The sequence below is a fragment of the Ptychodera flava genome, chromosome 19 (assembly GCF_041260155.1).
Source record: "Ptychodera flava strain L36383 chromosome 19, AS_Pfla_20210202, whole genome shotgun sequence".
In the NCBI taxonomy this organism is placed as follows: domain Eukaryota; kingdom Metazoa; phylum Hemichordata; class Enteropneusta; family Ptychoderidae; genus Ptychodera; species Ptychodera flava.
In genome coordinates this window covers 22009231-22035745 of record NC_091946.1, presented here as the reverse complement: position 1 = coordinate 22035745, position 26515 = coordinate 22009231, and the positions used below count along the sequence as shown (strand labels likewise).

The 26515-nt window shown below is 35.6% G+C and overlaps 2 protein-coding genes across 2 annotated transcripts in view; one reads left to right on the top strand and one right to left on the bottom strand.

Annotated features, from left to right (window-relative positions):
- The window catches only part of LOC139118906 (calpain-5-like), a 39590-nt gene extending 24245 nt beyond the window's left edge, over window positions 1-15345 (bottom strand). Inside the window, exon 1 of the mRNA XM_070682472.1 lies at window positions 15201-15345. Coding sequence (XP_070538573.1) covers window positions 15201-15204 — 4 coding nt within the window. The 5' untranslated portion in view covers window positions 15205-15345. The remainder of the gene's footprint in view (window positions 1-15200) is intronic.
- A 24-nt stretch (window positions 15346-15369) lies between these two features.
- On the top strand, window positions 15370-26515 carry LOC139118907 (mitochondrial chaperone BCS1-like). The gene is made up of 7 exons (XM_070682473.1): window positions 15370-16200; window positions 17460-17599; window positions 18906-19100; window positions 20047-20110; window positions 24371-24540; window positions 24914-25025; window positions 26089-26515. The coding sequence occupies exons 1-7, from the start codon at window positions 15881-15883 to the stop codon at window positions 26342-26344; spliced, it is 1257 nt and encodes a 418-aa protein (XP_070538574.1). The 5' UTR covers window positions 15370-15880; the 3' UTR covers window positions 26345-26515.

Here is a 26515-nt window from a genome sequence, read left to right as displayed (position 1 = left end):
ATAAATAGGCATTCTGACTGGTGAGCTGACTCCATTTTGCTGTTACTATATATATAGAAATGATTTTCACATACTTTCTAATATTTACAAGTGAAATTATTGGCATATATGATATGACATCTTTCCTTTTGAGTAGTACTAATTCATGCTCATTTGCAGTTAATGAAAATATTTCACACCTAGACCAGGAAAATATTCCTATGTGTATGGAAATTGGTGTATATCCCAGTTTCCGCAAATTCCCTTTACAGTAACAAGACACTCTGTGTGCATGTGATCACAAATACTCTGACATACCAATGCATGGGCATAGCATTAATCAGTACATAGTACAATAGAGCAATTTTTTTCAGGTAGTATGGGCCTCTAAAGTGAAAGATTTCAACTTTTGCTCAAACTTTCTCTTATCAAATCAAAATCAAACTCCGGGATCACCATGCAAAGTTTGATACTAGAGAAACTAATTACATGGCATGGCATTTACCAAAATTTGAAATTCAAAATTGCCGCTATCCCTGAGGGGAAATAAAAGTTTTTATTTAAAACAAACTGAGATGATGAAAATTTTTCTTGTTCAAGAGCTTAAAAAGTAGTCCACACAAGTGATAGATTAGAAAAGAATTATGAAAATTTCAGAATCTACTGGTAATATCTGTCCCCAAAGCACATTCTACCTCAAAAAAGACAAGGTTCAACATTATTTCTCAAGTCATGCAGATATTCTGTCCCATTTCTCAAGAAATTTGTTGCTTGATATTTTCAAAATTGCATTAATATCAGAGACATGTTCTCGTTGCGACAAGGCCAACAATGCCTGATAGAATCTGATTACGTTTGTGTGTTCCTGGTGCAAGCATGCTTTTGTATAAACCTTTCAATATATTTTATAAACGTAGATGAAATATATCTGAGCAGAAAATGATAAGTTAAACACATATCTTATAAACATATTTTCATTGTTACTTCCACAGGACAGCAATTCGTATCAATGCCATTTCTCTAATTCTGATGCATATTTTTTTTTCAATTCCTATAAAAATTTCAATTGATATTCAAATTAGCACATACCAGTACTTTATTCAGCTGGCAAATTCATTCATTATTGCCTCTTCAAAAAAATGGACAGTGATCATGTAATAGCCACGCATCAATTCACAACCTCCTTGATAAATTCTATGGGTATTACATGAGTGACTTTTCAGTGTATCAGGGATTGTTGAATATCAACTCAACTGATTTTTCAACAATTGATTATTGAAAATCAATTCATGGATGGTCTGCAGTGCTTTGCAGTTTCAATATTTGAATATCATAGGGCTTTCTTATACCTGTTGCCAAATTCTCTGTGAACACACTTACAATCATCATTGATTGTATGGCTAAATCATGGTTGTGAAAGGGTTAACCCTTTGAGTGCTGTAATTCCCACAAAAATTTCAGTCTTACATTTTACCAATTGTTATGAATTTTTCTGTAATTTTTTGATAATTTTGGAACAAACGGACATAAGCTTTCAATGGCTAGAATTTTTGACCAAAATTTTGGGAAATATTTGAAAAAAATTGTCTAGATCTGAAAAAAAGTTGCTGGCCATGTTTTATTCTATAAAGGCAACAAAAGTTGAATTAATTGGCACTCAAAGGGTTAAATGACAAAGACATCATGTCAAGTGGTAATACTATAATTTATTAACACTAAAATTGCATTTTCTAATTAGGTTACTGAAGGTCGATGACATGATATGTTTTTTAAAGTAAAATCACCCTGTCATATGATCATGAGGTGGAAAGATAAGCGGCGTGGCACTCCCATATAGCCATGCATGTATCGGTTTTGTCATACACACAGAAGCCAGCTATTGTACTATCACCACTCTGAGGTCCAGACTCATAAAACTCAGTGACCCTACTGGAGGTTACTAACCCTCTGCTGGGGAGCTTCCATGTTTGCTCTATACAAATTTAGGTTGCTCTGCTGTTTGCATTCACAAAAGCATACCGTACAATAGGCAAAACACATTATGTTCCCAGATGCAAAATGTATATCTGACTTTGTTCTGTCAATTGCCTTTTATTATAATACTGGCACTGTCTGATCCCATATAAGCCTAGACAAGCAAGATTTCTACTTGCAGTAGCTTTATGGCTTTACTTTATGAGACATAATTACAGTGGACAACTACCATCCTTCACACCTCTAGTGTAAAATTACGATCATATAATACCATCACAGCTATGTCAATAGTATAGTTACCTCCAAGCCACTTTTATAATATAAGTATACCAGTACATCCATTTCCATGTACCGGTACTACAAAATTGTCCCACCCACATAACTCCGTTAATTGGATGCACAGGTGCAATAAACCATGCAGCAGAAGTCAACATTGGAAAATGTCGATGTGAATGAAATGAAAAACACAATAGTATCAGCAAAAATTAAAATAAGTTCAACAGCTTGTCTACATCTCATCTATTTGATAAAATATATACAAAGCAGTGTCAGAGGGGAGGTCTTTTAAAAAGTACATTTAAAAGGGATTATGGTATTACTCATAATGCATATTACAATATCTTCATGTAGTGTGTGCCATTCATAATATCTCAGGTACTTCTTAAGCTTACGATGGCTACACACTCTTCACCACTCAGTACATATACAATCTTTTGTGCTGACTTATATGGAAATATTTTTGTAATTAATAACATGTATCTGGCCAGTTCAATGATGCTGACACAATCTGCATGTGAAGTGTCTCAGTGCCCTTTTGTACACTGCATAACAGGTCAAGGTCTCAAACAGCAAAATCACCTTACTCCTTCTTTCAGTTCAAGTCATTCAAAATCAGGAAAAATAATCAAGGCATTCTCAGAAGATCACAGCACTCTGCTGTACATACCGGTACATGTATTGAAGCAATACAACCATCAGTTGAGTTGGTAAAAAAATACTGTTTTACAGGGTTTTTTGACCAGTTAATTTGTTTGAAATGTGACTTTACACCTGGCACACTACATACGAGTTATGCTCTACTGGTTAACAATCAAAGTGACCTGATTGAGACCAGTGTGTGTACTGGTAGATGTCTATACATGGCAAGCAATAAAATAGCTCCTGCTGTACAGAAGTTGGGCTTGCCCCTATTCTCAGTACACTCAGGGATGTAGGAAATTTTGGTTACAGGTGACAAAAAGAAAGTACAGGTGGTTACAAGTAGTATATGCAAATTAAGTTTGTGCAAAATGTCCTGATTTTTCACTAAAACTAAATTTTCACAGCCGGCAAATTTTGGCTGACTGCCAGTTGTTTTTGCTGGCTGTCGGCTATTTTCTACATCTCCAACACTGATCCATATTACCTTTAAAATGATTGTGTTTCACAGATCAAACTATGGTGAATGAGTTCAGTTTTAATTACAATATCTCTAGTCTTCATTTTTACCTCAATGATAAATTGTATCACGTTTTACACAACGTCACATCATCAACTTCTTCATCACTTGTGTGCAGCAATATTTCATAAGTATTTATAACTCAACTGTAGGTGGTTACCACTGTGCATTGTCCATCACATACATCAAACATTAAGGAGGAGAATTCTATGCTGTCTTCAAAGTCCTTGTAAACCCCACCAGAGTAGAAGTTCAAAAGTCTGGCATGTTTATTGCTGGGTGTCATAGATAAAGAATGCATCATAGTACTGCAGGCATTTTAAACATCGACAGAAACCACAATACACAATCCTTGGGTGACAGTCTTGACCTTTTGTTGACCTTTTGGTTGCATGTTTACAATAGTATTAACAATACAAAGAGCAGGGACTTCCCCTTTGTAAGTATTATTTTTACATTCTGCAATGACATACTGCCGTTTGCTGAATCCCTTTCCAATCCCAAAGGAATCAATCATAAATTCATATTTGTTGATTTGAAAAGAATAAACTGGAAGTTGCTACGTCGGCCCATGTGGGGTACAAATGCATGGCTTTCATCTTTACTCACATCACAGTCTGTTTTCTTCAAATTTATTTTTAAATATCCTTGTTTGTTATGAGTTATCTACAAATGACAACAATCTACCTTGTACGTCCCATTTCCCAATAATACAGCAGTTCTGCACCAACCACAGAATATGAATCAACAGTTACACATGTAACATGATGGAGCAAAGGTTACAGGTATTCAAACAAGCTATACGGTACTTCATAGGGTGCAAAATTTCCCCATCTGATATGTGTTATACCGTACAATGGTTCAGCTGAGTATGATGGGTAATAAAAACTGTCCTTGTGGCACTGAAATTACATGTATACATGCTGCATGTATGTACCAGGGATATGCAATGTAGTTATATAATAGGACAGCAAGTAATAGGTTGTACACAAGCAAGTACATCATAAAGGTACAGAATCGCAGTACTGTTTATACATGGGCATTTACCTGCCTGCGTTCATGTGGTGTGGATATTGCCGTTTTTTACATTTACATATGCACTTGCACAATGAAATTTTTCACACTTTTTCTTATATTCTTTCACTATCCTGAATAATAATATCCATGCTCCGACATAAGAGATAAATGCAAATTTCTGAAGTAAGGCAGCATATTAGCTGAATTTCTCAGAAATTCAAAGGTGTGAAAATCTCTGCCCGAGACATACATGTATTCTTCCATGCAAAGCTTTCATTGAAAGAAGAAAAGGGATCAATGAATTATAAAGCATCTACGTGGAGTGATTTCTGGCATATTTATATCACTTTCAAATCACCACAAGCCAAATTAATATTACCTTCACAATATTGCCTGGTATCTATTAGTGGGCATCATCATACCATCATACTGGTAGACTGAATCCATAATTACATGTATCATTAGACTTGCTGTTATATGAAAATCATTATGTAAACCGATTCATAAGAAACAAAATTCTGTATACTATGCATTACAGATCTTCTTCATATCTGGCACAGTTGTGGCATTCTCATATGCTGATGCGACAGTATCCTTTACATCGTTTAAGGTAGATGCGTCTCGGGGACAGATATTCACAGATATTCAGACTATCAAACTTTAACAATGTTCTTCTGGCCCACCTCTTGAAGGGACTAATTTTGAAGCTTATGGGGTAAATAAAATTTTCATCAGCTTAGTTTTGTGAAGATCAGAAATTCTATACCCGATGGAGATAGCACAAGAATGGCAGCCATTTTGAATATCAAATATTGGTAAATATTGTATAATTTGCTTCCTTGTGCCAAACTTTGCATGGTAACCTCCGGGCCCGATTTTTATTCTTGATTTGAAAGAAAATGGTTTAAAATTTGTTTGAGGAAAGTTTAAGTAAAAGATTAAGTCTTTCATTTTTGAAGTGCCAACTACCTGTGGTGAATTCTATTCTCAAAGACTTTAATATCTTTCAGTTTCATATGAGTTTGACAGTTAATTTTCATATAAAATCTGTAGATTCATCATTCTATTTCAAATTAATCCAATTGTAAACCTATTATGGCATGTACACATCTATATACACTGCAAAATATTTAGAGTGTACACAAGTCGCAGAATCTAATATAAAGCGGTTTGCATGCAATACATGTATGTGCATCAAGTAGAGACTTCCATATGTCATGAGTGAACTAGTAAAGAGGACACAAACCTTTGGATACAAACTTAAAGGGTTTTCCACTAGATTGGGGAGTTAGGGGTCAAGCTATACGAGCCGCGGTTAAATCTAATGACTCCCCTAGTCACTGACTATTATGAAAAAGGCTGGCTACATCTGCTCTTGCCAATAATTTTGATTATATTATACGAGGGAATGTTATCATCATTGAGTTTTAAAGTCAGGGAGTAAAATGTTTTCAACGTAAAAATCAGAGCAAATATTTTATGAGATTTTCATTGCTGTGGTGATAAATGATGGTGCCATCCATTTTACACAGAGTTTTTACTTCAAATTCAAGTAAATGTGAAGTGTATGGTCAATGTCACATTGTCGCCATCTACCGGTATGCGTACGCTGCTGGGCTGCAGAGGGTTTTATACAGATTAGGGTGTCCCACTTCCATGTTTTGAACTACCCTGAACAGGTATGAACTTTATGTAAAAGACAGGTCATACAGGTAGGTACAGTACAATTAGTGGCATATAATTTATGACTTTAATAAAATAATGGAGATTGGTGCATGTCAGTACAACCATCAACATATTTTTAGAAATTACAAAAACAGAATTTTCTGTTTTTATGCATCCTAGAAAGTTTGAAATTAACAGCAAATTTGAAAATTTCTTATTCTTTGGGGGACAAAATCAGGCCAATAAAGATGATTCATGCTAAAAGATGGTTTCACCCTTTCGCTAACATGGTTTGGCCCCAAACCCATCCTTATCAATGGTAAATATTGACCTGTTTACAAGTAATTGGGGTGAACAGGTTAAATGTTAAAGTTTGACAAGAATTGCTAATCTAGATGACATACGGGTAATATCATTTTATGAAAGCAAGTTCTGCCTATTGTATGTACATGACCTATCAATGATCTCAATGGCTTATACCAGCTAGGTCACTGTAGAACTGGATTATTCTGTGAGAATTCAAATTGCAATGGTCTACTGACACCTGAACTATTCAGGGATACAGCATCACAATTTTCTGCTGCATGTAACAGTCTGATGATGATGTACGTAGGAAGTTTACAATGCAAAATTACAATATTGCAGCCTCATGGTTGGGGTATACATCATGTGCATGATGAGATTCAGTAAAGGAAATGGATATCAAAATCTATTCAAGTGGCCAGAAGACCATTTTGATGCTTGGCCATCTACTGTAAATGTATACAGGATTTGTCTTTACCGATGTAACAGTTGTCTCATTGCCACATACACTACTGCAGTGATGATGGCGATCATCGTTATCATCAGCATACTAATCGCACTGTATTCGTACTATCGTAGTATCCATTATTTGTACATTGACATGCTAGAGCTAAATTCACAGAACAGCCTCTGTAACCTTGGATTACATCATTGTAGAGTTTCATAAATTATCATTAAAAATGTATAACCACATATTAACAGGATAATACCTGATACTGTAACATGTTTTACCTAGTAGTAGTATTGCTTGTGAAAATAAATAAAAATTAAAGCAATATTAAACCAATTGATAAAATAAAATAAAATAAATAAATAAATAGGTTATAATTGATGCAGCTGTAACTGTATTGAAAAATATCATTTGATGCATGTTTCTAGACAATACCTACATGTAAGTCAATGTTGTATGATATATTGCACATCAATGCAAGCTAAATTAAAACATAAGGTGAAAGTGATACATTTATGCAAATTTATGGTGATTCCCCCTTTGGGCTTCACCAGCTGTATGTATTGTAATCTTGTAGGATACGGATATGATAGGGTCAGCCTTTTGCATTTATGGAAAGTAGGGATTAGCACTTTCATGTAAATAGGATCATATAATACAATAATCCTATTGACAATATGTCAAAGTGATATCTTGAACTTGAACTGTGATGAAAAATGTTTTACCAAGAAAAACATAGTAAAACAGCATTGAATTTACTCCCATTCTGTATTGTCTGGTTTAAGTGGATACTGTTAAGACATACATGTATATGCATGACTCACCCTACATAAACCTGTGGACAATTTGGCCAACAAGTGATAGTTTAACCACACCCTGGGTATGCTATAAAATACATGTACATGCACCTCCAGAGACAGACTAACATATACATACATGTGCACTATGTATGAACATTGTAACACAAAGGAGAAAGGAAATTTAACTTAAAATAAATTTGTGAATGACAATCAAAAGAAACAGGTTTTCATGACAAAGTCAACTGACAATCCCAAAATTGGCTGGTGTTTCTTTGCTGAAACCAAAGATGTAATTTGAAATTGGAATAAACTTACATTGTAAATTTACACAAACTGGGCATAATTTATAATCATCTTTGTTTATTAAAACTTTAATCTTCTTCCAATATGACACTTTATCATCACAAAATGTATGTGTACATTTTATATTTATCAGATCGTTATTTATTGGATGATGCAGTTTGGCCACTTTTCCAACTTTTTGTGGCAAGGTTGCAACAACCTTCTTGAAGGCAAAATGCATCTTGGGGACCGATATTCAGACTCTAAAAATATTACGGTACTATTGTGGTCCACGGTATATAGAGGCTCATTGTAAAGCTCCAAGAGTAAGAAAAATTTTCACAAGCTTAGTTTTTTTGGAAAATTGCATATTTTATTTTTCCCCATAGAGTTAACACAGGGATGGCGGTCATTTTAAATTTAGAATATCGGTAAATGTTTGGTAATCTGTTTCTAGTACCAAACTTTGCACAGTGCCCCCTATTTTTTATTACTGATTTTTAGTAAGAAAACAGTTGAAAATTTCTTTGAGTTTAAACAAAAGTCTTTCACTTTCGAGCTGCATATATCTTAAACTTGAGTGTGTAAATATACCAGTATTGTGAATTCACCGTTCTGGTATATTTACACACTTGAGTTGAAGATGTGGCTTTACCGTACATGCATCAGAAAGTTCATGACATGAGTAACCTTTCTGTTTAGAAATTGAAGAATATGATGACGAGATAAACTGTACTGAGCAATCAGCTAAATCAAACACAAATGTGACCGTTTTATAAAAATTAATAAATTAAGTTTAATGACAAAATATATAGCATATTGTTGGCAGTATGACCTTTGATTGAACTACTGGTATTAAAACTGCAATCATATGATGATGTACTCAGTCAAACTACCGTACATACGTCACGGTTTGCTTCACTACACTGACATGCAAACACGTTTTACAGAATTTCCATAATACCTTGTCACTATGATTTCTTAATGCAGCATTAATAGAATTTAGTTTCGCCTTTCACATTACATGTAATTGCTTATCAATGAGAATAAATTGCTTCTTTCAAATTACGTTTTCATGTCAACTCTGAATAAACATGCATACGTGTCACCCTCTAGGTTGTTTTATTTGTTGTTTTTTTCTCTCTGTATGGTTGCTATTATATCACGTATCAGCTTTGAACAGCATCTCAGAGTCCCAACCAAGTTTGGCGACTGAGCTTCCATGGGATGAAAGTTGGAAAATATTTGGTAGAGACATTTGTCAAGAAAAAGCTTTACTATTACTGTCCTGACAAAAAAACTCAATGATATATTAGCATGCCATTGTATGATTTTGTATTGCAAGCAGATAAATCTAAGCCCTGACAGACGGGCATTTTGTTATCAGACCAAATGCCAACAGATTCATGATGCATTGTTTTATGAGCTGGCCTTGAACCGTGTTTATTACTATAGCAAGCAGTCTGCATGTTTCCAAAGAAAAATGTGTATATACATGTAGGCCTGGGTCATAAATTATTATGAATTCCAAACACTTTACACCTTTATACAATAATTGTTGGCATCAGCTACGATGTAATAAATGTGCCTCAACATTTCAGAAAACTTCACCTGGGTTTTACTGGTTTTGATGACATTACTATTGCATTGTTGTCACACTGAAGGGTCAATAGCTCTATTGTTTTTGTTCTAGTGTATAGCTTCTTCTCTCTACAGAACACTGAAACTGAGTAAAGCCAAGTGAACACAACACTTTGTGTACAAAATGAAAAATTGTTGACAACTGAATTCTTGTCTGGATTAAATTTGGTTGTCAACAAAAATATTAGGCATTGCACAAACACACAGGTGGTGCTGCCCTGTCAAACAATGGATATTTCAACAATATTTTATCAAAGAAAAGAGGCACATTTCATAAACAGAAAAACGTTATTGGAAAACATACAGAAAGTTGCAGCTGATGGAACTTTCACTTTCTAAATAGTTGGGGAAGGGTAGAGGTCTGTCAACATGCAGGTAATTAATTATGAGCTGTAATTAATTATTATTAATTAATTATGAGCTGAGAAAAAATAATATTGCAAACCAAATAAATTGGTAAAAACTATCGATATCATAAAAACCAAAACAGGGACAAATTCCATGACTTCTGTAGTACACCTATTGTTCTATTTGCACACTGTTTGTGGACATCTATTAAGGTGGTACGTGCCTTGAAAATGAAAATGAAAGACTGAAACTTTTGCTCAAACTTTCTGTGAGGAACTTTTAAACAATTCTCTTTCAAAATATGGGGTAACTGTGCACATTTGTTACCAGAGAAACAAATTACCATATGTTTTACCAACACTTGAAATACAAAATGGCCACCATGCATCCCTGTGTTAACTCGATGTGGAAATACATAAATTTTTAATTTTTCACAAAAATATGCTGGTCAAAACTTTATTTACTCCCTGACTTCAAGATGAGCCCCAACAAATGACAGACTAAAAATGTATTATAAAAGTTTGAGAGTTGGAATACATGTCATTTACTTACAATGCAAACACAGTTGAAGGACATGTAAATTTGGAGGCTAAATGTTTCAACAAATTTTTACATGTATTGCCTAGAGCAATGAAGTCACAATTAGATCAATGAATACTACTCTGTAGGTTTTGCCACTGGTGGAAGCTGACCATATCAAAAGCTTCCCCATTTATTTTACCGGAGTTTCCCTTGCCTAGTTCCCAAAGTATTTACTGAAGTTCAAAACCTTAGAAAACACAATGAGTAAATTTGCATGGACTAATATACCAGGCATATAACTATGCATGTTATGGAAAGACTGAGTACCAAGCTGGACTGTGGGACCACTTGACACTGGCCACCAAGGAATTTCAGTTATCACTCAACTGAACAACGTACATACTTATTATCATAGACTTTCAATGAAAAAGATGAAATCATCAATAGTAGAATTGTAGGAAAATGTTCACCTGGTGAACATAAGATACTGTGGAAATTTCTCCCTGTTCCTTGTTTGTCTGTCAAAATATTGGTGAGCATTGTCATATCATATACAAAAGATATGTTGTTCTGCCTTAGGCATGTATTGAGTGTTTTTCTATAGGTTGGGGAAAGCAGGCAAATGGTTTTGGAACTACTGATATTAATATTGATGAGCTATTAAACATGTCTGGTTTGGTCTTCAAAGGGGAACTTATCAGCACCTGATAACATTAAGCTAATTCATCTTAATGAAAAACTGATTTACCAATTTACAAGGTACCATCACAATCACCGGGTGCCATCCGTTACACCAGAAATCAGCTTCCTGTTTTATAAGTCAACGTTCCTCATGATTTCTGAGGGTGTGATTAGGGAGTTGAGAAAAATTAGGTATATGCATGAGATGAGAGAATATACAATGTTGCCATGGTAAAAAGAATTCTGATAATTTTAAATTCGACTGACAGATTCTAAAGTAATGGATCATACTGTAATTGCTAGCTTATAAATTCACCTTCACACATACTTTTGCAAAGCATTTCCTGCAACACAAAATTCAAGCGCCTCTCAAAAAAATCCCAAAACAAACCAGGAGTTAAAAAAGTCACCAGGAAACGCTTTCACTACTGAAATTTGGTAGCACTTGGATTACAGCTTCTGTTCACACCACTTCCTCATTACATCGACTTGTTTAGTTTATGACAATAATCACAAATATTACCCCTGTCAAACACCCATCATTCATGTCTCTTTGTTAACATCACATTTTGGATTCTGGATATGCATTGCACTTAACACGTATAATATAATTCATATTTTTATGTCACTGAAAATTTGTGAGTACATGTACTTCATTTATTTTTGTCATTATCATACCACTACAGCTAAACATTATATAAAGACTTCAAGCCTTAAGCATTCCCCTGATGCAAGCTATACATCAATTGACATTGATGAGTTCATTACACGATTAAATGTTATTTATTAACCCTTTGGGTGCTGCATTTTTTCCCACCAAAATTTTAATGCAGCAATTTACCAGTTTATATGATTTTTTCTGTAATCTTTTTGATAATTTGGACCAAATGAACATTGAATTTCATAGGCTACAGATTTTATCAAAATTTTGGCATAAATCTGACAAAATTTGACAGGGATATATTTTATAAAGGCGACAAAATTTGACTTTGGCGCTCAAAGGGTTAAACTAATTATCTCAATATCAGTTTCACTTCAAATATGTTTCATAGATGCTTTCATTTGAGAACCCACTTAAATAATGAAGAAAGAAAAAAGATAAAGACAATGGATGCAAGGAGAAAAACATCACTATATACAGATTAAAATCATTCTGAGCCCTAAATATTCCAAACAAAACTGTTTAAAAATAAACACAGACTTAAGGCAGCAACATCCAGAGAATTTTCATTATTCCACATCCTAAAAAAATAAAACTTTGAGTATAAAGTGCATTTTTGCATTCAAACATATTATCCTCAACAAACATATATTAGAAATTCTCAGTTGTTATGGATGTCAAACAACATTGTATAGGCATTGTCATGTGCTACCAAAAATTTGCTATAGGTCATAGGATCATATAAACCCACCTCATGGAGATTGCCCATGCTCAGTTTGATTTTGGAACACTACATGACAGCAAACATTTTTCTGTAGTTTCTTCCTCAAAATGAAATCAACATTCTTCCCAGAAACAACACCCACAAGGACTCTGGAATATCCAGTACTTACTCTGATATTACATACTTCTGAGACATTTTTGTTAGCGTGTACGTTTCCATATTTATGCATTTTTGACATAACTCAATGGTGCACTGCAGACATTATAGTCTTTCACTATTACCCTTACCGAGAACTATTAATTCTGGATACAACAAACTCACATTTGAATGGTCTGTGCATGTTTGAGCTTGTTTTCAGTCACGAAAATGAAAGGTTGAAAAAGAATGTAGATTGAGAAAGCAGTCAAAGAGTTACGTGAAACTGGTGAGTGTAGATACATGTACCACTGTAACAGAAAATAGGAACTTAGTCCAGTATGATTACTGTGTATCAAATGTTTTTGTAACTATAGTGACGGGGAATGTTTTCAAAGTAACCTATAATTCAGAAAAAATACACAGCTTATAAAGCTAAATAAAACTCCGATCTGCTATCAATCATTTTGTACATTAGTCTGGCTTGATGCCATTGTTCATAATAAAGTTAGCCCTTCAAAAAAGGAGAGAGTGATACGGAGTAGCAGTACCTACAACAGTGAAATTTCCTTTAGCTGGTATCTGGGTTCCCTGGCATGTTACTGGGATTCCTCTTAGAATACCAAGACAATTATGATATCGGTGGACGACAGATATGGTACCCAGGTTCCTCACCTATATTCCCGTAACCTTAACAAACATAGTTTTTCTTGGTATTAAGTGAGGGACAGTATTCAGACCCTCAATTGCAAACTTTTACAATATTATTCTGATCTACTACTTGTGGGGGCTCATTTTAAAGCTTTTAGAGTGAGAAACATTTTCACTGATTTAGTTTTCCAAAAAATCAGAAATTGTATTTTTTCCCCATGAGCTAGCAAAGGGGTGGTTGGCCATTCTTAATTTCAAATATCGGTAAATGTTTCTGATTTTAATTCTCAATATGGTAAGAGACTGGTTGAAAGTTTCACTGGAGAAAGTTTGAGCAAAAGTTTAAGTCATCACTCATAGTGCATATTACCTTAATAATACCAACATGTTGAACATATGGCACAGATTCTGGAGTCACAATCAGTGTTTGCTACATCATAATTCATATGCAGCATAGCAAAAACTGACTGTTTGTCTGAAACCTCTTTTTGTGGGGGCTTTGCCATCCAAAATGGCCCAAACAAACCAGAGAGATTCCAGACTAACTTTAGTAACAACGGAGAGACCTCACAAATTTCTGTTGCTTTTAGAGCAAGCTCAAAAATACCGGTATCGCCATTTTGAATATTCAGTTCACATATTGAATATTTGAAAATATTAGGATGCAAACATTGCCCTGATAGTGTCCCTGTGTATTTTATTTGCTTTGAAAGTTTGATACAAGAGTAGAAACTGGGATTTGTCATTGGCTAGCAGGAAAACAACCCTGACATATTAATGACACAAGTGTTAAATACGATACATGCATGCTATTTTGAGGCATGACAACTCTGAAAAACTTAGCAAAACAATGTGCAAAACAAACAGAAAGTAGAAACAGAAGGAAACCCATGAACACTCAGCAAACCATCGCCACTGCTAACTTTGATAATTGTGTTATATCTATTGTTTTGCTGAATATGAGATAGAAAGATAGATACATAGATAACCTGATAGATAATATGTAGATAGATAGAGTTGATGGATGGATTGATGAAGAGATATCCAGATAAATCATAGATAGTGGTAGATACTTGGACAGACAGCTAGATAAAGGCATGTATTGTAGATTGATAAAAATAAATAAATAAATAAATAAATGAAAAATAAATAAATAAATAAATAATACAGTCAAACTGTGTCATAAGCAACTACTGTCATTATCTGCAAATTTAATCCACGCAGCTCGTTTCTAAAAGATGGGCATGTACAAATAGAGACGGAAAGGGCATGACACGGGCACTTGTGAATGTGAGTTGGTTGAACAAACAAGAGGGTGATTGTCTGGTAGATGGCTGACGACTTCTCTGGACGGTGACCAGTTCACCGTCTGCTCGATAAAGTAGGCTCCCTCAACGAACGAGCCAAGCTCAACAAGTTGTGAAGGTTCAATGGTGAATGCTCTGACCATACATTACAAGTCTATAAAAGAGACCCATAAATTATGCAACATGTGTATTTTTGGTGCCTACATCGAAGTCAGTTTGCGACAGCGGATCTGATTTACATGATCAAGGCCTCTTGTTCACCTGACATGTATTTTTTGATGGGTCCGGGCCGATGGTGTGTACAACATATCGACCGCGACAGCCAGTGCAGTGACGTGAACAGTTAATGAAAAACAAGCATAGTGTTCAGTTCTTCAAACGGCATGTATAGAGCGTTATAGGATATGAGACTCTGTATTAAAGTATGATATTTGTTTTACAAAATATTTATGTGAGCGACGTCCGCTTTAGGGTCCAGTGAAGGGATGTACATGCCTTTTGACAAGCACTGCGGCAGACTGAGTGTATACTGTTGACAAACACTGCCAACACTGGCACTCCAGTCGTGGTTGGGTTAGTCTACGTTCTCATCGACTATGTCAGGAAAGATTTTATACTCACTCATTTTTCTCACTTTCTGTTTCTGTCATCGACGGTAACTGGAATAGTATATATCGGCTCTTCTACTATGCAAACAGCATTGGCATCACAGTGTCAAGGCTCGCCGTTATTATTGAGCTGTCGAAGTTTTGTGTGTGACCCAACCCACGTTCGGAACGCTGCTCGGCGCGTTCGGGGGAAAGTGTCTGAGATTGCCGAAGATTGCCGAATATTGATAAGGGTCGTACGTCGCACCAGTCGAATACAGAAATTAAGCTCTTAATCCAAAAAGATCTGAAATTAAAGTATTAGTCTCAAAATTTGAAACGTCATTTTTAATGTTACAAAAATAATGAAATTATGGATATTATTGTTAATACAGTTGTAATTTGACCTATGACCTCATACCCTGTGCTCTTCAAAATGGCCGCCTCCATTGCGAGCGCACGCTTTCAATCCACGCTTTTCCGCTTTGTCGAGTTTAATGATACTACGATGGGCCACGACTTCTGATAAATAGGCAGTCCTTGTCGTAAGAGATGGGATTATATATCAGTCGTACTTACTATCAGATACAAATACAACTCCCGCAGTAAGTTTATGTAAATCCTGAATTAATTGTTCGGGAAACGAAACTTTAATCGGCTTCGTATGTGTAAACTCGTTCAGACTTTGCCTCAGAGAAGGCTACAGAAATAGACATGCCACTGATTGACTATATTTCGTCGCTTAAAGACAACCCTTACTTTGGAGCCGGTTTTGGCTTGGTCGGAGTCGGAGCTGCTCTAGCTGTCGCCCGGAAAGGCAGCCAGTTTGGAATGGTTGCCTTTCGGAGACATTATATGATGACGTTGGAAATTCCGAGCAAAGATAAAAGTTACCAATGGTTACTACAGTGGATATCATCGCATGCAAACAAGACACAGCATTTAAGTGTGGAAACAACATTCCAACAAACAGAGGGCGGGAGTATCAAGACAGAATTCGATTTTGTTCCAAGCCCGGGTACTCATTTTTTCTGGCAAGTATCAAAGAGCTGTCAAGAAAATTCCAATGATGATTATGATAATGATGACGATAGTTATCCATCATGTGATGGTAAATTATCCGTGATCAAACGTCTCTATTGCATTGTATTGATACCATAGAAATTAGAATGAATTAAAATAGATTAAGTCAACCACTGTTGAAAGATGAGAGATTTGATTGAAATATTTTCCGCACAGCATTCTAAGAACATTTCCCAAATAACATCCAAAAAACTTTGCGGTTGATAAAGTTTGTAAATTTTAACTTGCAGTGTCATCAGAACCAATTTGTGTCTTATAATATTATGGGAAAATGGTTCAGTATGCAGAGTTTGAAATGTTTCTTACAATTTGTAATTTCCAAAGTAAACACACTGTCGCTTGTCGTTCGATGCAGGGTGAGGACCGCTGTTTGCACTAGAAAAGTACATGTAGGTTCTATTGCTCAGAGGCACTCTCACTGTGTATTGAACCACAAGCGACTGTGAGGAAAGAGTGCTAAAAGCACAATCAGAACTTTGGAACAATTTTGATAGTGAACTAGATCAGATCATGTAAATAACCATAGACAGTTGATGGGGAAGACCCTCTACTGTCTATGAAATAACCAATTGTAACTGATCAGTTAAAGCTGGTAAGAAATACAGCAAAAGTATAATTTGCAAATATTTTTCAAAATGCCTGTAATTTTAAATTGTTCTCAGGGTAACTTTAGACACTCTCACAGCAATACACAGTGTAGCCCTCTGCTGTTCTTGATTTTATGCCTAGTTCAGTCTGGCGGAGTGAGTCTACATGTAGTTCAGTACATGTTTGCCAGGGGTAGAGATGACTTTTAATGGCCTCAGATCTCAGAGTGTGGATCTCAGAGCCCTCTAAGGCTCTAAAATCAGAGTGCTCTGAGTCAGATTTCCTGAGAGTGTAAAGCAAGACTGTCTCAGGGCCTCTGATGTAAACCCCAAATTACTGGTATGGTGAAATATACCCACAGATTGAAGTGAATTCATTAGACATTATATCATAAGTCACATTATTTAAGGGCAGTTTTCAAAGCTGTTGTGAATCAGATTTTGAGAAGTCTGTTTTTCACACATTTGTAGAATTATTTCATTGTGGGGTAATATTGCTGGTAAAAATTGAAACAATCATTTTCAGCTACTTGACTCTACATTGGGATATTATGTAGTAACTACCCTGTTGAGCCAAAGAATTAAACCTTATGTATCAAACATTTAATTCATATTCTGCCCAGGTACAAGAATTATTTTATCAAAGTTGAAAGAAACAGAGAAAAGCAGATGGTAGACTTCCAACATGCTGCACCTTTTGAGACTGTCCAGCTGACAACTGTTGGAAGAAGGAGAGAGATTTTCTTTGAAATACTTGATCAGGGTAAGACATTTCACAAACACAACATTTACATATATGCGCTGGTACCTTTGTGCATATGCCACATAATTACTTGCATACAGTGCGCAATCACAGACCGTTGAGAAAAACTTGAAGGTTTATGATGCAACTGTAATTGCTGTCCTCTACTCTCTCGTTACATTCATTTCTGTCAATCTTCCTATGTTGGTCATCTAAACAAAACAAAACTCAAAGCAAATGAATAATACCATTGTTGATCATTGAATCAACCTCTGTATACCAGGAATACTCTTGTCTTTGCTTTGAATATATACTCTTTTGCTGGTGACTATCAGGGAAATCTACCTAGTCTAAAACCAACCTCCATAAGCAGGATGTTTTCATGCTTTGAATAATATTTGTCTTCTTATATACATTGCAACCATTGCATGTTTCTCTGTGTTTCAATAATTCATCATAGCTGGACATCTGTGCTATCCAAACCAGTTAATTTTCATAATTTAACGTGTGCTTCGATGGCTACAAAAATTGCATTTGTCATGAAATGCAATCACAGTTCATTGTATCTGATGTGTCATCTCCTAATACCTCATGATGTAGTATTTTCCAGTGTACTTGTAGTTTATTGACTATTAAATCTTCAGTTTCCATCGTTCATTATGAAGGAACAGACCCACCCACAAGTGCTTCTCTAAACATTTATTCAATTTATGTTTTCAAAATCATTCCTTAGTTAGAGAAGATAACATCAGTCAGATATTTTAAGATTTTTGTTGTATTACTGCCAAGCAGTTTTTAAAGACTGTGAAACTGCATTGCAAAAAATCGTCAAGTCTTAAGGCGGAGCCTCCCTTTAAAAGGACGCCAAATTATGGCGGCGTTCATCGTGTAAGTGGACACCAAACAGGCAACACGCAGGCACACGCTCCAGAAAATGCAACTTTTTAGTTTTCCCCGGCCGCAAAAACACAGACAGACTGCCAAGCGGTCAGCGCGAAGTTGCTGCCGATCGAACTCTGTGGTTATATTCAAAGTCTAACGCTACTGGAAGACAATTTTTTAGGAAATTCAAGCGTTGTGTGGTGGGGATCAATGACCATTGGCGATTTGAATCGACTGTCAATCAAAAGCTTGCATATTCTCTGTTTGCAGGATTAGCAAAAGATGCCAAAAGGTTGAGATCAGTTTGTGTAATTAATGATATAGAAATCAAACATCATACTGGCCAAGCGTTTGACTGGGAGGAGAACTCCACTAATGCGAGAACCTGGGATTGAAAAGTGCGGCCTTAATTCTGTTTCTTTATTTCACAAAACTTTTCTTTCAGCTAAGGTGATGGCTCTTCAAAGACAGGAAGGCAAAACAATCATGTACACACCCATGGGAGCTGAGTGGAGACAGTTTGGCTATCCCAGAAAAAAGAGGCCCCTTAGTTCAGTGATATTAGACACAGGAATATCGGATAGAATTCATGCAGACGTCAAGGGTTTTATCAATGATCCAAAGTGGTACAGTGATAGAGGTTTGTATATGACTAAGTTTGCTTTTTGCTCTATCCCATCTTATCACTTTGTCATGTACTAAACTTCCACCTCTTGAATGATGTATCTAAATCTAATTCTAGGTACCTTATATATGATTTTGCCCCGTATGTGAGTCATAAAAGTTTAATTCTGTTGACCATATTTTCAACATGATTGATTTGTACAGATAAAACACGTACAGGAATTTCATACCATAAATTCCTAAAAAGATGAAAAAATGCATGAGTTTCGCTAGTTTCATGAACAAACAGACAAGACAAAAAACTATTTAAGGTTTTGAGAATTCAAGGTCTGTTCACTTGCTTCACATGTTATGTTGTAAACCTCCATGCGGAAGTGGTTACTATTTTCTGTAGTACAATTAGAACCTCTGGAGCACTACTAAACATAAAAGCTCATTCAATAGTATGTTGCTTTCAAATTCTGCTTTTTAAATGTTACATCTCAAGCAGACTTTTTACAAAACATTTTTTTTATTTTGTTTCAACAATATGAACACAGGATACACCATGATTACTGAAAGATCATACATCAGATGTAATTTTTTTATTTTAATTCATCAAAGACAGTATGGACAACAGTGGATGTTGTCTGTAAAAGATGTGTTTGTATCCATAATTCATTCTTGCCACCTGCATAGCTTCATTCTGTAATCCTAATACATGTACCGTATGTCTTCCCCTAGAATCAATTTTTCGAAAGCAGACATTAGCTGTGCACCAGTTTGACTTTGTGAAAGGGTGCAAGAATAAAGAAAATGAAAGCAAGATAATTGGAAATTGTTATCTGTAGCAAAAGTTATTAAATCATTCTTTATGCAAGTCGTTTTTCAGGAAGATTGTGGTTGAACACCCATGATAATTTTATGATTCCATTCATGTACTAACGCAGGACATGCAATATTTCTCTTTTTTATTTTGATAGGAATTCCATACAGAAGAGGATACTTGTTGTATGGTCCACCAGGTTGTGGAAAAAGCAGCTACATGTAAGTCTGTACAATACTTGGAGCCACACACCCTTACATGTGTGTCTCCTCTTTAGTATTTGACATGTTTTAAGGTTGTCCATACATATTTTTGACTGTTGAAACTTTCTTCAAGGAAACATTAAACATCGCTCTTTCAATTTAAAGCATAAAAAATGGGCGATTGTGGAAATTTTGGTACTTGAGAAACTGTTTACATAAAATTTACAAGTTTTCTCAAAAATGTTAAAGTGAGGGGTGGGGGGTCATCTTGTCTGCGAGTGCATGTATGGGACATATGCTATGGGTCTGTTTCTATGCACAACATATCCCAATATCCCTTGTGCATATCCAAAATTTTACAAAGTAAAATGGCGGCTGTACTTAAACTGGTATCCGTAGCCAAAGCAGCTTCATTTAAATAAAGGGAGGCAACCAAAGTTTATTTTGCAAAGTCTTGCAGTGATTGGAAAGCTTCAAAACTGGCAAACTATGAACATGCATCAAATGCTGAATTTGCTCCACATTTGTAGACATTCATCACCCATTTCTTGGAAGAGGCAACGTTTATCAACAAGAAAGTCATGCAGCCACAGATAGAATGAGCCCAGCTAGTCCCTTTAAAATGAATAAAATAACTGGCTCCTTGGTGAAGATAATAAATACCTTTGATCCATGAATGTGGCACCCATCTACATGTACATGCTTCCGATAGTATGATCTGTTCTCTTTAGTACAGAGTCATTTTGTACAGTAGAGTGCTTAGAAGTGTGTATGCATTGTTTGATGAAAATTTAGTAAATCTGTTACTTTTTGAGGAAAAAAAAATATGATATAAATAAACTTGAATTAGTTCAGATGTATAACAGGGCTCAAAATTAGCGGTAGTCCCTTGTCCACAGACTTAACTTTTCCCTGGGGCTACCAAAATCCATGAAAAGGTAGCCAACACGACTATCAAAGCCTGGGACATGACATTCAGTCAGTACTTGGCCTGCGATGTCTGTCACTTTTATGCAACCTGAATGCAGTGAAACCTAGCTGGATACAGAAAGGCTAGACTATGACTTTGTTATGCAAATTACAGTGCAGTGGAATTTTGCAACAAAGTTTCAACATCTGAACTGATTTACTTGGATGACAGGCACAGGAAATGATGGCCAATGAAAATGCATTTTCACAACATTTAGATCATATTGTATCAATCACAGTTACACTGAAATTATTGTCTCTTCCCCTGCACAGTACAGAAAGCCCATGCTCTATTTTAGCCCTGGTATGCTACAGTATTTTCATGAGGCGGCTGACAGAAAATTTGTGTCATAGTGACTGTCACAATTTTCATACAACTCTGCTCTGACTATGTGAAACTTGTCAACAGGTCACCGTACTTTTGAGAGTCAGTGCTGTCAATATTTACTGTATTACCGGTTTCCTCAGAGTATTAAAGGTGTGAAAGTATACACATCAAATCACAAGAAAATTCACATCATGGGCAGAATCTTGAAAAATAGGTCTTTTCTTGCCTGGTTCAGGAAATAAAATATCTCAAAACTACAAAATGCATGGGCTACCAGCCATTGTCACTGGGCTACCAACTTCAGAGAAAGGTAGCCCAAGTGGACTACCGGGGGAAAAAATTAATTTTGAGCCCTGTAAATAACAAATAGTCCATGTAGGAGATTAAACAAATGCCAGTTTAAGCTTTAGGTCATATTTTGCAAATATTAGTTTTCATCAAAAAGTACCAGTAGCTGTGATGCCAGAAAACAACAACATGTCCTGTTCTAATGATCCCCAAGACTATCTTTGCATGTGATCTCCTTTACATTCAAGTGACATCTGTCCAGAAGTTATATCAACACTTCTGATGAAATTTACATCCGATGTATGATCTTTCAGTAATCGTGGTGTATCCTGTATTCATATTGTTGAAACATCAAGTAATCAGCCTGACACTATGTTCAAAGAGTGATGCTAAGTTTGGATGTTAATCACTTTGGCAACGTACTGATGCTTATCTTAATTGTACGCAATTTTGAAAGTAATCATGCTTTTGTAATTAAGGTGGAACATGCCTTGGGGACAGATATTTGGCCACTTAAACTTTTACAATTCTGTTGTATTCTACCACTTCTGGGGGCACATTTTACCAGTAAAGCTTTTGGAGTAAGGAAACTTTTCATCATTTTGAGTTTTTTCAAAAATGGAAAATTTTATTTTTATTCATAGAGATAACATACAAAGGCGGCCATTTTGAATTTCAAATATCAGTAAATGTTTGTTAATTTGTTTGCCCAGTACCAAACTTTGCATTGTGACCCCTGATTTTTAGCTACTATAGACTATAGTCTATAGAAGCTATTGGGATGGGTATCCGTCCGGCGTCCGTCGTCAGTCTGTATGTATGTATGTATGTATGTATGTATGTATGTATGTATGTATGTATGTCCGTTTGTGAGGCGTCCGTCCACTCAAATATCTTGAGAACCGCAGTACTTACTGATTTGATATTTGTTGTGTAGATGAAAAATATGATTTTGAGAAACTGTTTTTTTTTATTTTTTGATATTGTTGAAAATAGGCAAATTAATGCCAAAAAAGGCGTTTTTGGTAAAAAATCTTCTTCTTCATAACCGCTTGTCAGACAGCTTTGTTATTCGGTATACAGGTCCCTAGGGGTAACCCAACTTAGATTTGTTCAAATTGTGATGAAATATGCAAATGTGTATTTTAAGGAATTTTTTGGTCATTTTTGGTCAAAATTTGATTTACATTGTATGTAATTCTTGTACTGTATAAACCCTATCAATTCACCCAGAAAAAATAATCAATATGATTTTAAATAATTGAATTAATTAGGAAATCATCAAAGCCAAATAATTTTAGTGTAGAATTATCAGAAAGTTCAACTTTTTTGACAGTTCATAGTGAAATGCTTACCATCTTGGAGGATTGAAACATGTAAAGGCAACTTTCCTGAATCCCAACTTTGACATATTCTGAACTGTCATTTATTGTGCCCTGTATGTTATCTAAAAGAAATTGCTCAACATAGTCAATAGAGATAGAGAAAGTTCTAATTCCATTTATGGTTGACTTGGTAAGGATAAAATAAAATTACTTTTTGAGGAAAAAATAGAGTGGTCAATTAAAAGAGTGGTCAAAGTGATAGGGTTTTTATGGTAAAGCTGGGCTGTAAGATTCCTCATGTGCTATTTATAGCAATTATGCAATCTGTGAAAACAGTGCAATGAAAGTTACATGATTCCTTATAATGCTTTTGATGACCTTGAACTTCTTAAGTTTCAAACACTTATCTCTTCAGTGTGCTTTCTCTGAGTATGTACAGTCTCAACTTATTCAACAGAACTTACCTGCAATGTTCATTTGAAAGTTAAAATGTGCTTGGTTAATAGGATGAAATACTGATAAAGGTAACCAGCTTAAGATTCTTTATAACCTGACAGATATGCTGTTTTTTATTTTTTTTGACGTAAATCTTGATTTAAGCAAGTCTTGTTTACTTTCATTAGAATGTTATCAACTCTCGTTTATTAGCTACTATAGACTATAGACTAATATAGTCTATAGAAGCTATTGGGATGGGTATCCATCCGGCGTGCACCGTCAGTCTGTATGTATGTATATATGTATGTGTGTATGTATGCAAATTAGCGCCAAAAAAAGGCGTTTGTAGTAAAAAATCTTCTTCATAACCACTGGTCAGACAGCTTTGTTATTTGGTATACAGGTCCCTAGGGATAATCCAACTTAGATTTGTTAAAATATGCAAATCTGAATTTTTACGGATTTTTTTTCCGTTTTTGGTCAGGCCATCTGAAATGAGCTATCAAAGATATCCACCTTCTTCATCAATACATGTGTCATGAAAGGTTATTCTCTACATAACACAGCAGAGCTCTGTCAACTGTTGAGTTGCTTGTTTTTTCAAAACTGCTGGTTAGACAGCTTTACTATTTGGTTTACAAGTCCCTAGGATGACCTTAGTGAGATAATTTCATACAGTCAGGAAATACTTAATTTTGTATCCATGTCTATAGTAGCTTCAGGGACTTTGGACAGTGACCCCTGATTTTCATTGTTGATTTGGTAGGAGAATGATTGAAAGTGTCATCAAGGAAAGTTTGAACGAAAGTTTTAAGTCTTTTACTTTCGAGGCATGTACTACCTTATATAGCTTCATTTACAAAAAAAATGGAAGATATCAAAGGTAGCAGCTATAGTAATCTTCTTTCTATGCCTTTACTAATGATGTAGTATGGCCCTTGCTGGTGCATTGGAGTACAGTATATGTGTGCTGAATCTGAGTGACAAGAGTTTGTCTGATGACAGACTAAATCATCTCATGAGTGTGGCTCCTCAACAAAGTATCATCCTCCTTGAAGACGTAGATGCTGCATTTGTCAGTCGGGATGTCAGTCAAGATGGTAAGGTTACGTTCTGTAATGACAGGCTACTGGACTCATGATCCAGGGTGGTGAGTTTGATTTAGACCAGGGTGTAGCCAGAAGAGGTTGCTAGGTTGCTAGTAATGGGTATCTCATACTGTATAATAGTTTTACACCTGTAATTTGATGGAGTGAATAAAATAATTAGAAATGTTTTCACGAGCTATGGCCAGTGAACAATAGTTTTCTTGTAACACATCTCTATAAAAATAGAAGGACAGTGTTGTCCAAAGTAAACTTTTTACAAAATCAAAAATGAAATTAAATAAAATTTGCATGCACATACTCAAAACTACAATGTTATTGTTCTTGTAGAATGGAAATTCAACCATTTTGTCTCTTTGTCATTCAGCCAAGTATCAAGGAATGGGAAGGTTAACATTTAGTGGTTTATTAAATGCCTTGGATGGTGTTGCATCTACAGAGGCCAGAATTGTCTTCATGACAACAAACTATCTAGAAAGGTAAGAAATTGTGAAATATTTTTTTTCAATCCTCTGACAGAGAGAAAATTCATTTCTCTGACAACATCAGCCGATTCAAACAATTCTGTCCAAATGGTATTATAATATATAACTCGCTTGGGTACTTCGTGCCTTCAAAATGAAAGACTTAAAGGCGGAGCCTCCCTTGAAAAGGACGCGAAGCTATGGCGGCGTTCATTGTGTAAGTGGATACCAAACAGGCAACACACGGGCACACGTTCGAGAAAATGCCACTTTTTAGTTTTCCCCGGCCGCAAAAACGCAGACAGACTGCCAAGCGGTCAGCGCTAAGTTGCTACCGATCGAACTCTGTGGTTATGTTCAAAGTCTAACGCGACTGGAAGACATTTTTTTAGAAAATTCGAGCCGTTGTGGTGGGGAATCAATGACCGTTGACGATTTGAACCGACCGTCAATCAAACGCATGTATAAACTCTGTTTGCAGGATTAGCAAAATGTGACAAAAGGTTGAGATCAGTTTGTGTAATTAATGTAATAGAAATCAAACATTGTACTGGTCATGTGTTTGACTGGGAGGAGAACTCCACTAATGCGAGAACCTGGGATTGAAAATTGCGGCTTTAAACTTTTGCATAAATTTTCCTACAGCAAACTTTCAACTATTCTCTTTCAAAATCAAGAATAAGAACAAGGGTTCACCTTGCAATTTTTTTTTACTGGAAAAACAAATTACCCAATATTTACCAGTATTTGAAATTCAAAATGGCCACCATCCCGGTGTTATCTGTATGGGGGAGCCAGAGTAAACTTTCTTTAATCCATAAGCTTCAAAATGAGCCTTCACAAGTGGTAGGCCAAGGAAATATTGTTAAAGTTTGAATATCTGTCCCCAAGGCTCATTCTTAATATCTACTTTTATTTCAGAGGTAGTATAGCATGTATAGATGACATCTGGGACACAAAGATTGGCATCGGTCTTTTGATATTATTACCCAAGATCAAACTACAATATTTCAGAAACATTGAATTCACTGACCCCTTTTCCATTAAAATCTGAATTTCTTTTTCATATTCCATTCAGATTGGACTCTGCTTTAATCAGACCAGGCCGTGTGGACATGAAAGAACTGATTGGCTATGCCACGGAAGACCAACTCTATCAAATGTACACCAGATTCTATCCAGATTGCCCGGAATCTCATGCACATATGTTTGCCAAGGCAGTAGTTTCACACAACAAACCTGTCAGCATCGCTCAGATTCAGGGATATTTCATGATGAACAAACTGGATGGACAGGCTGTTATTGACAGCGTGGAGGACTTGTGGATGCTTTGATGAAAGTTTTAAAATACGCAATAGTCTGTGTGATTTACATTTGTTTGACTTTCTCATTTTATGTTTGTTGGGAGGGAGTTCATCTTACACTAAAAGTGTTACTCAAGTATGGGTTTTTCAAACATGTTTTGTACAGGTACAAAATACAAAAACAACATCTATAAACGGCGA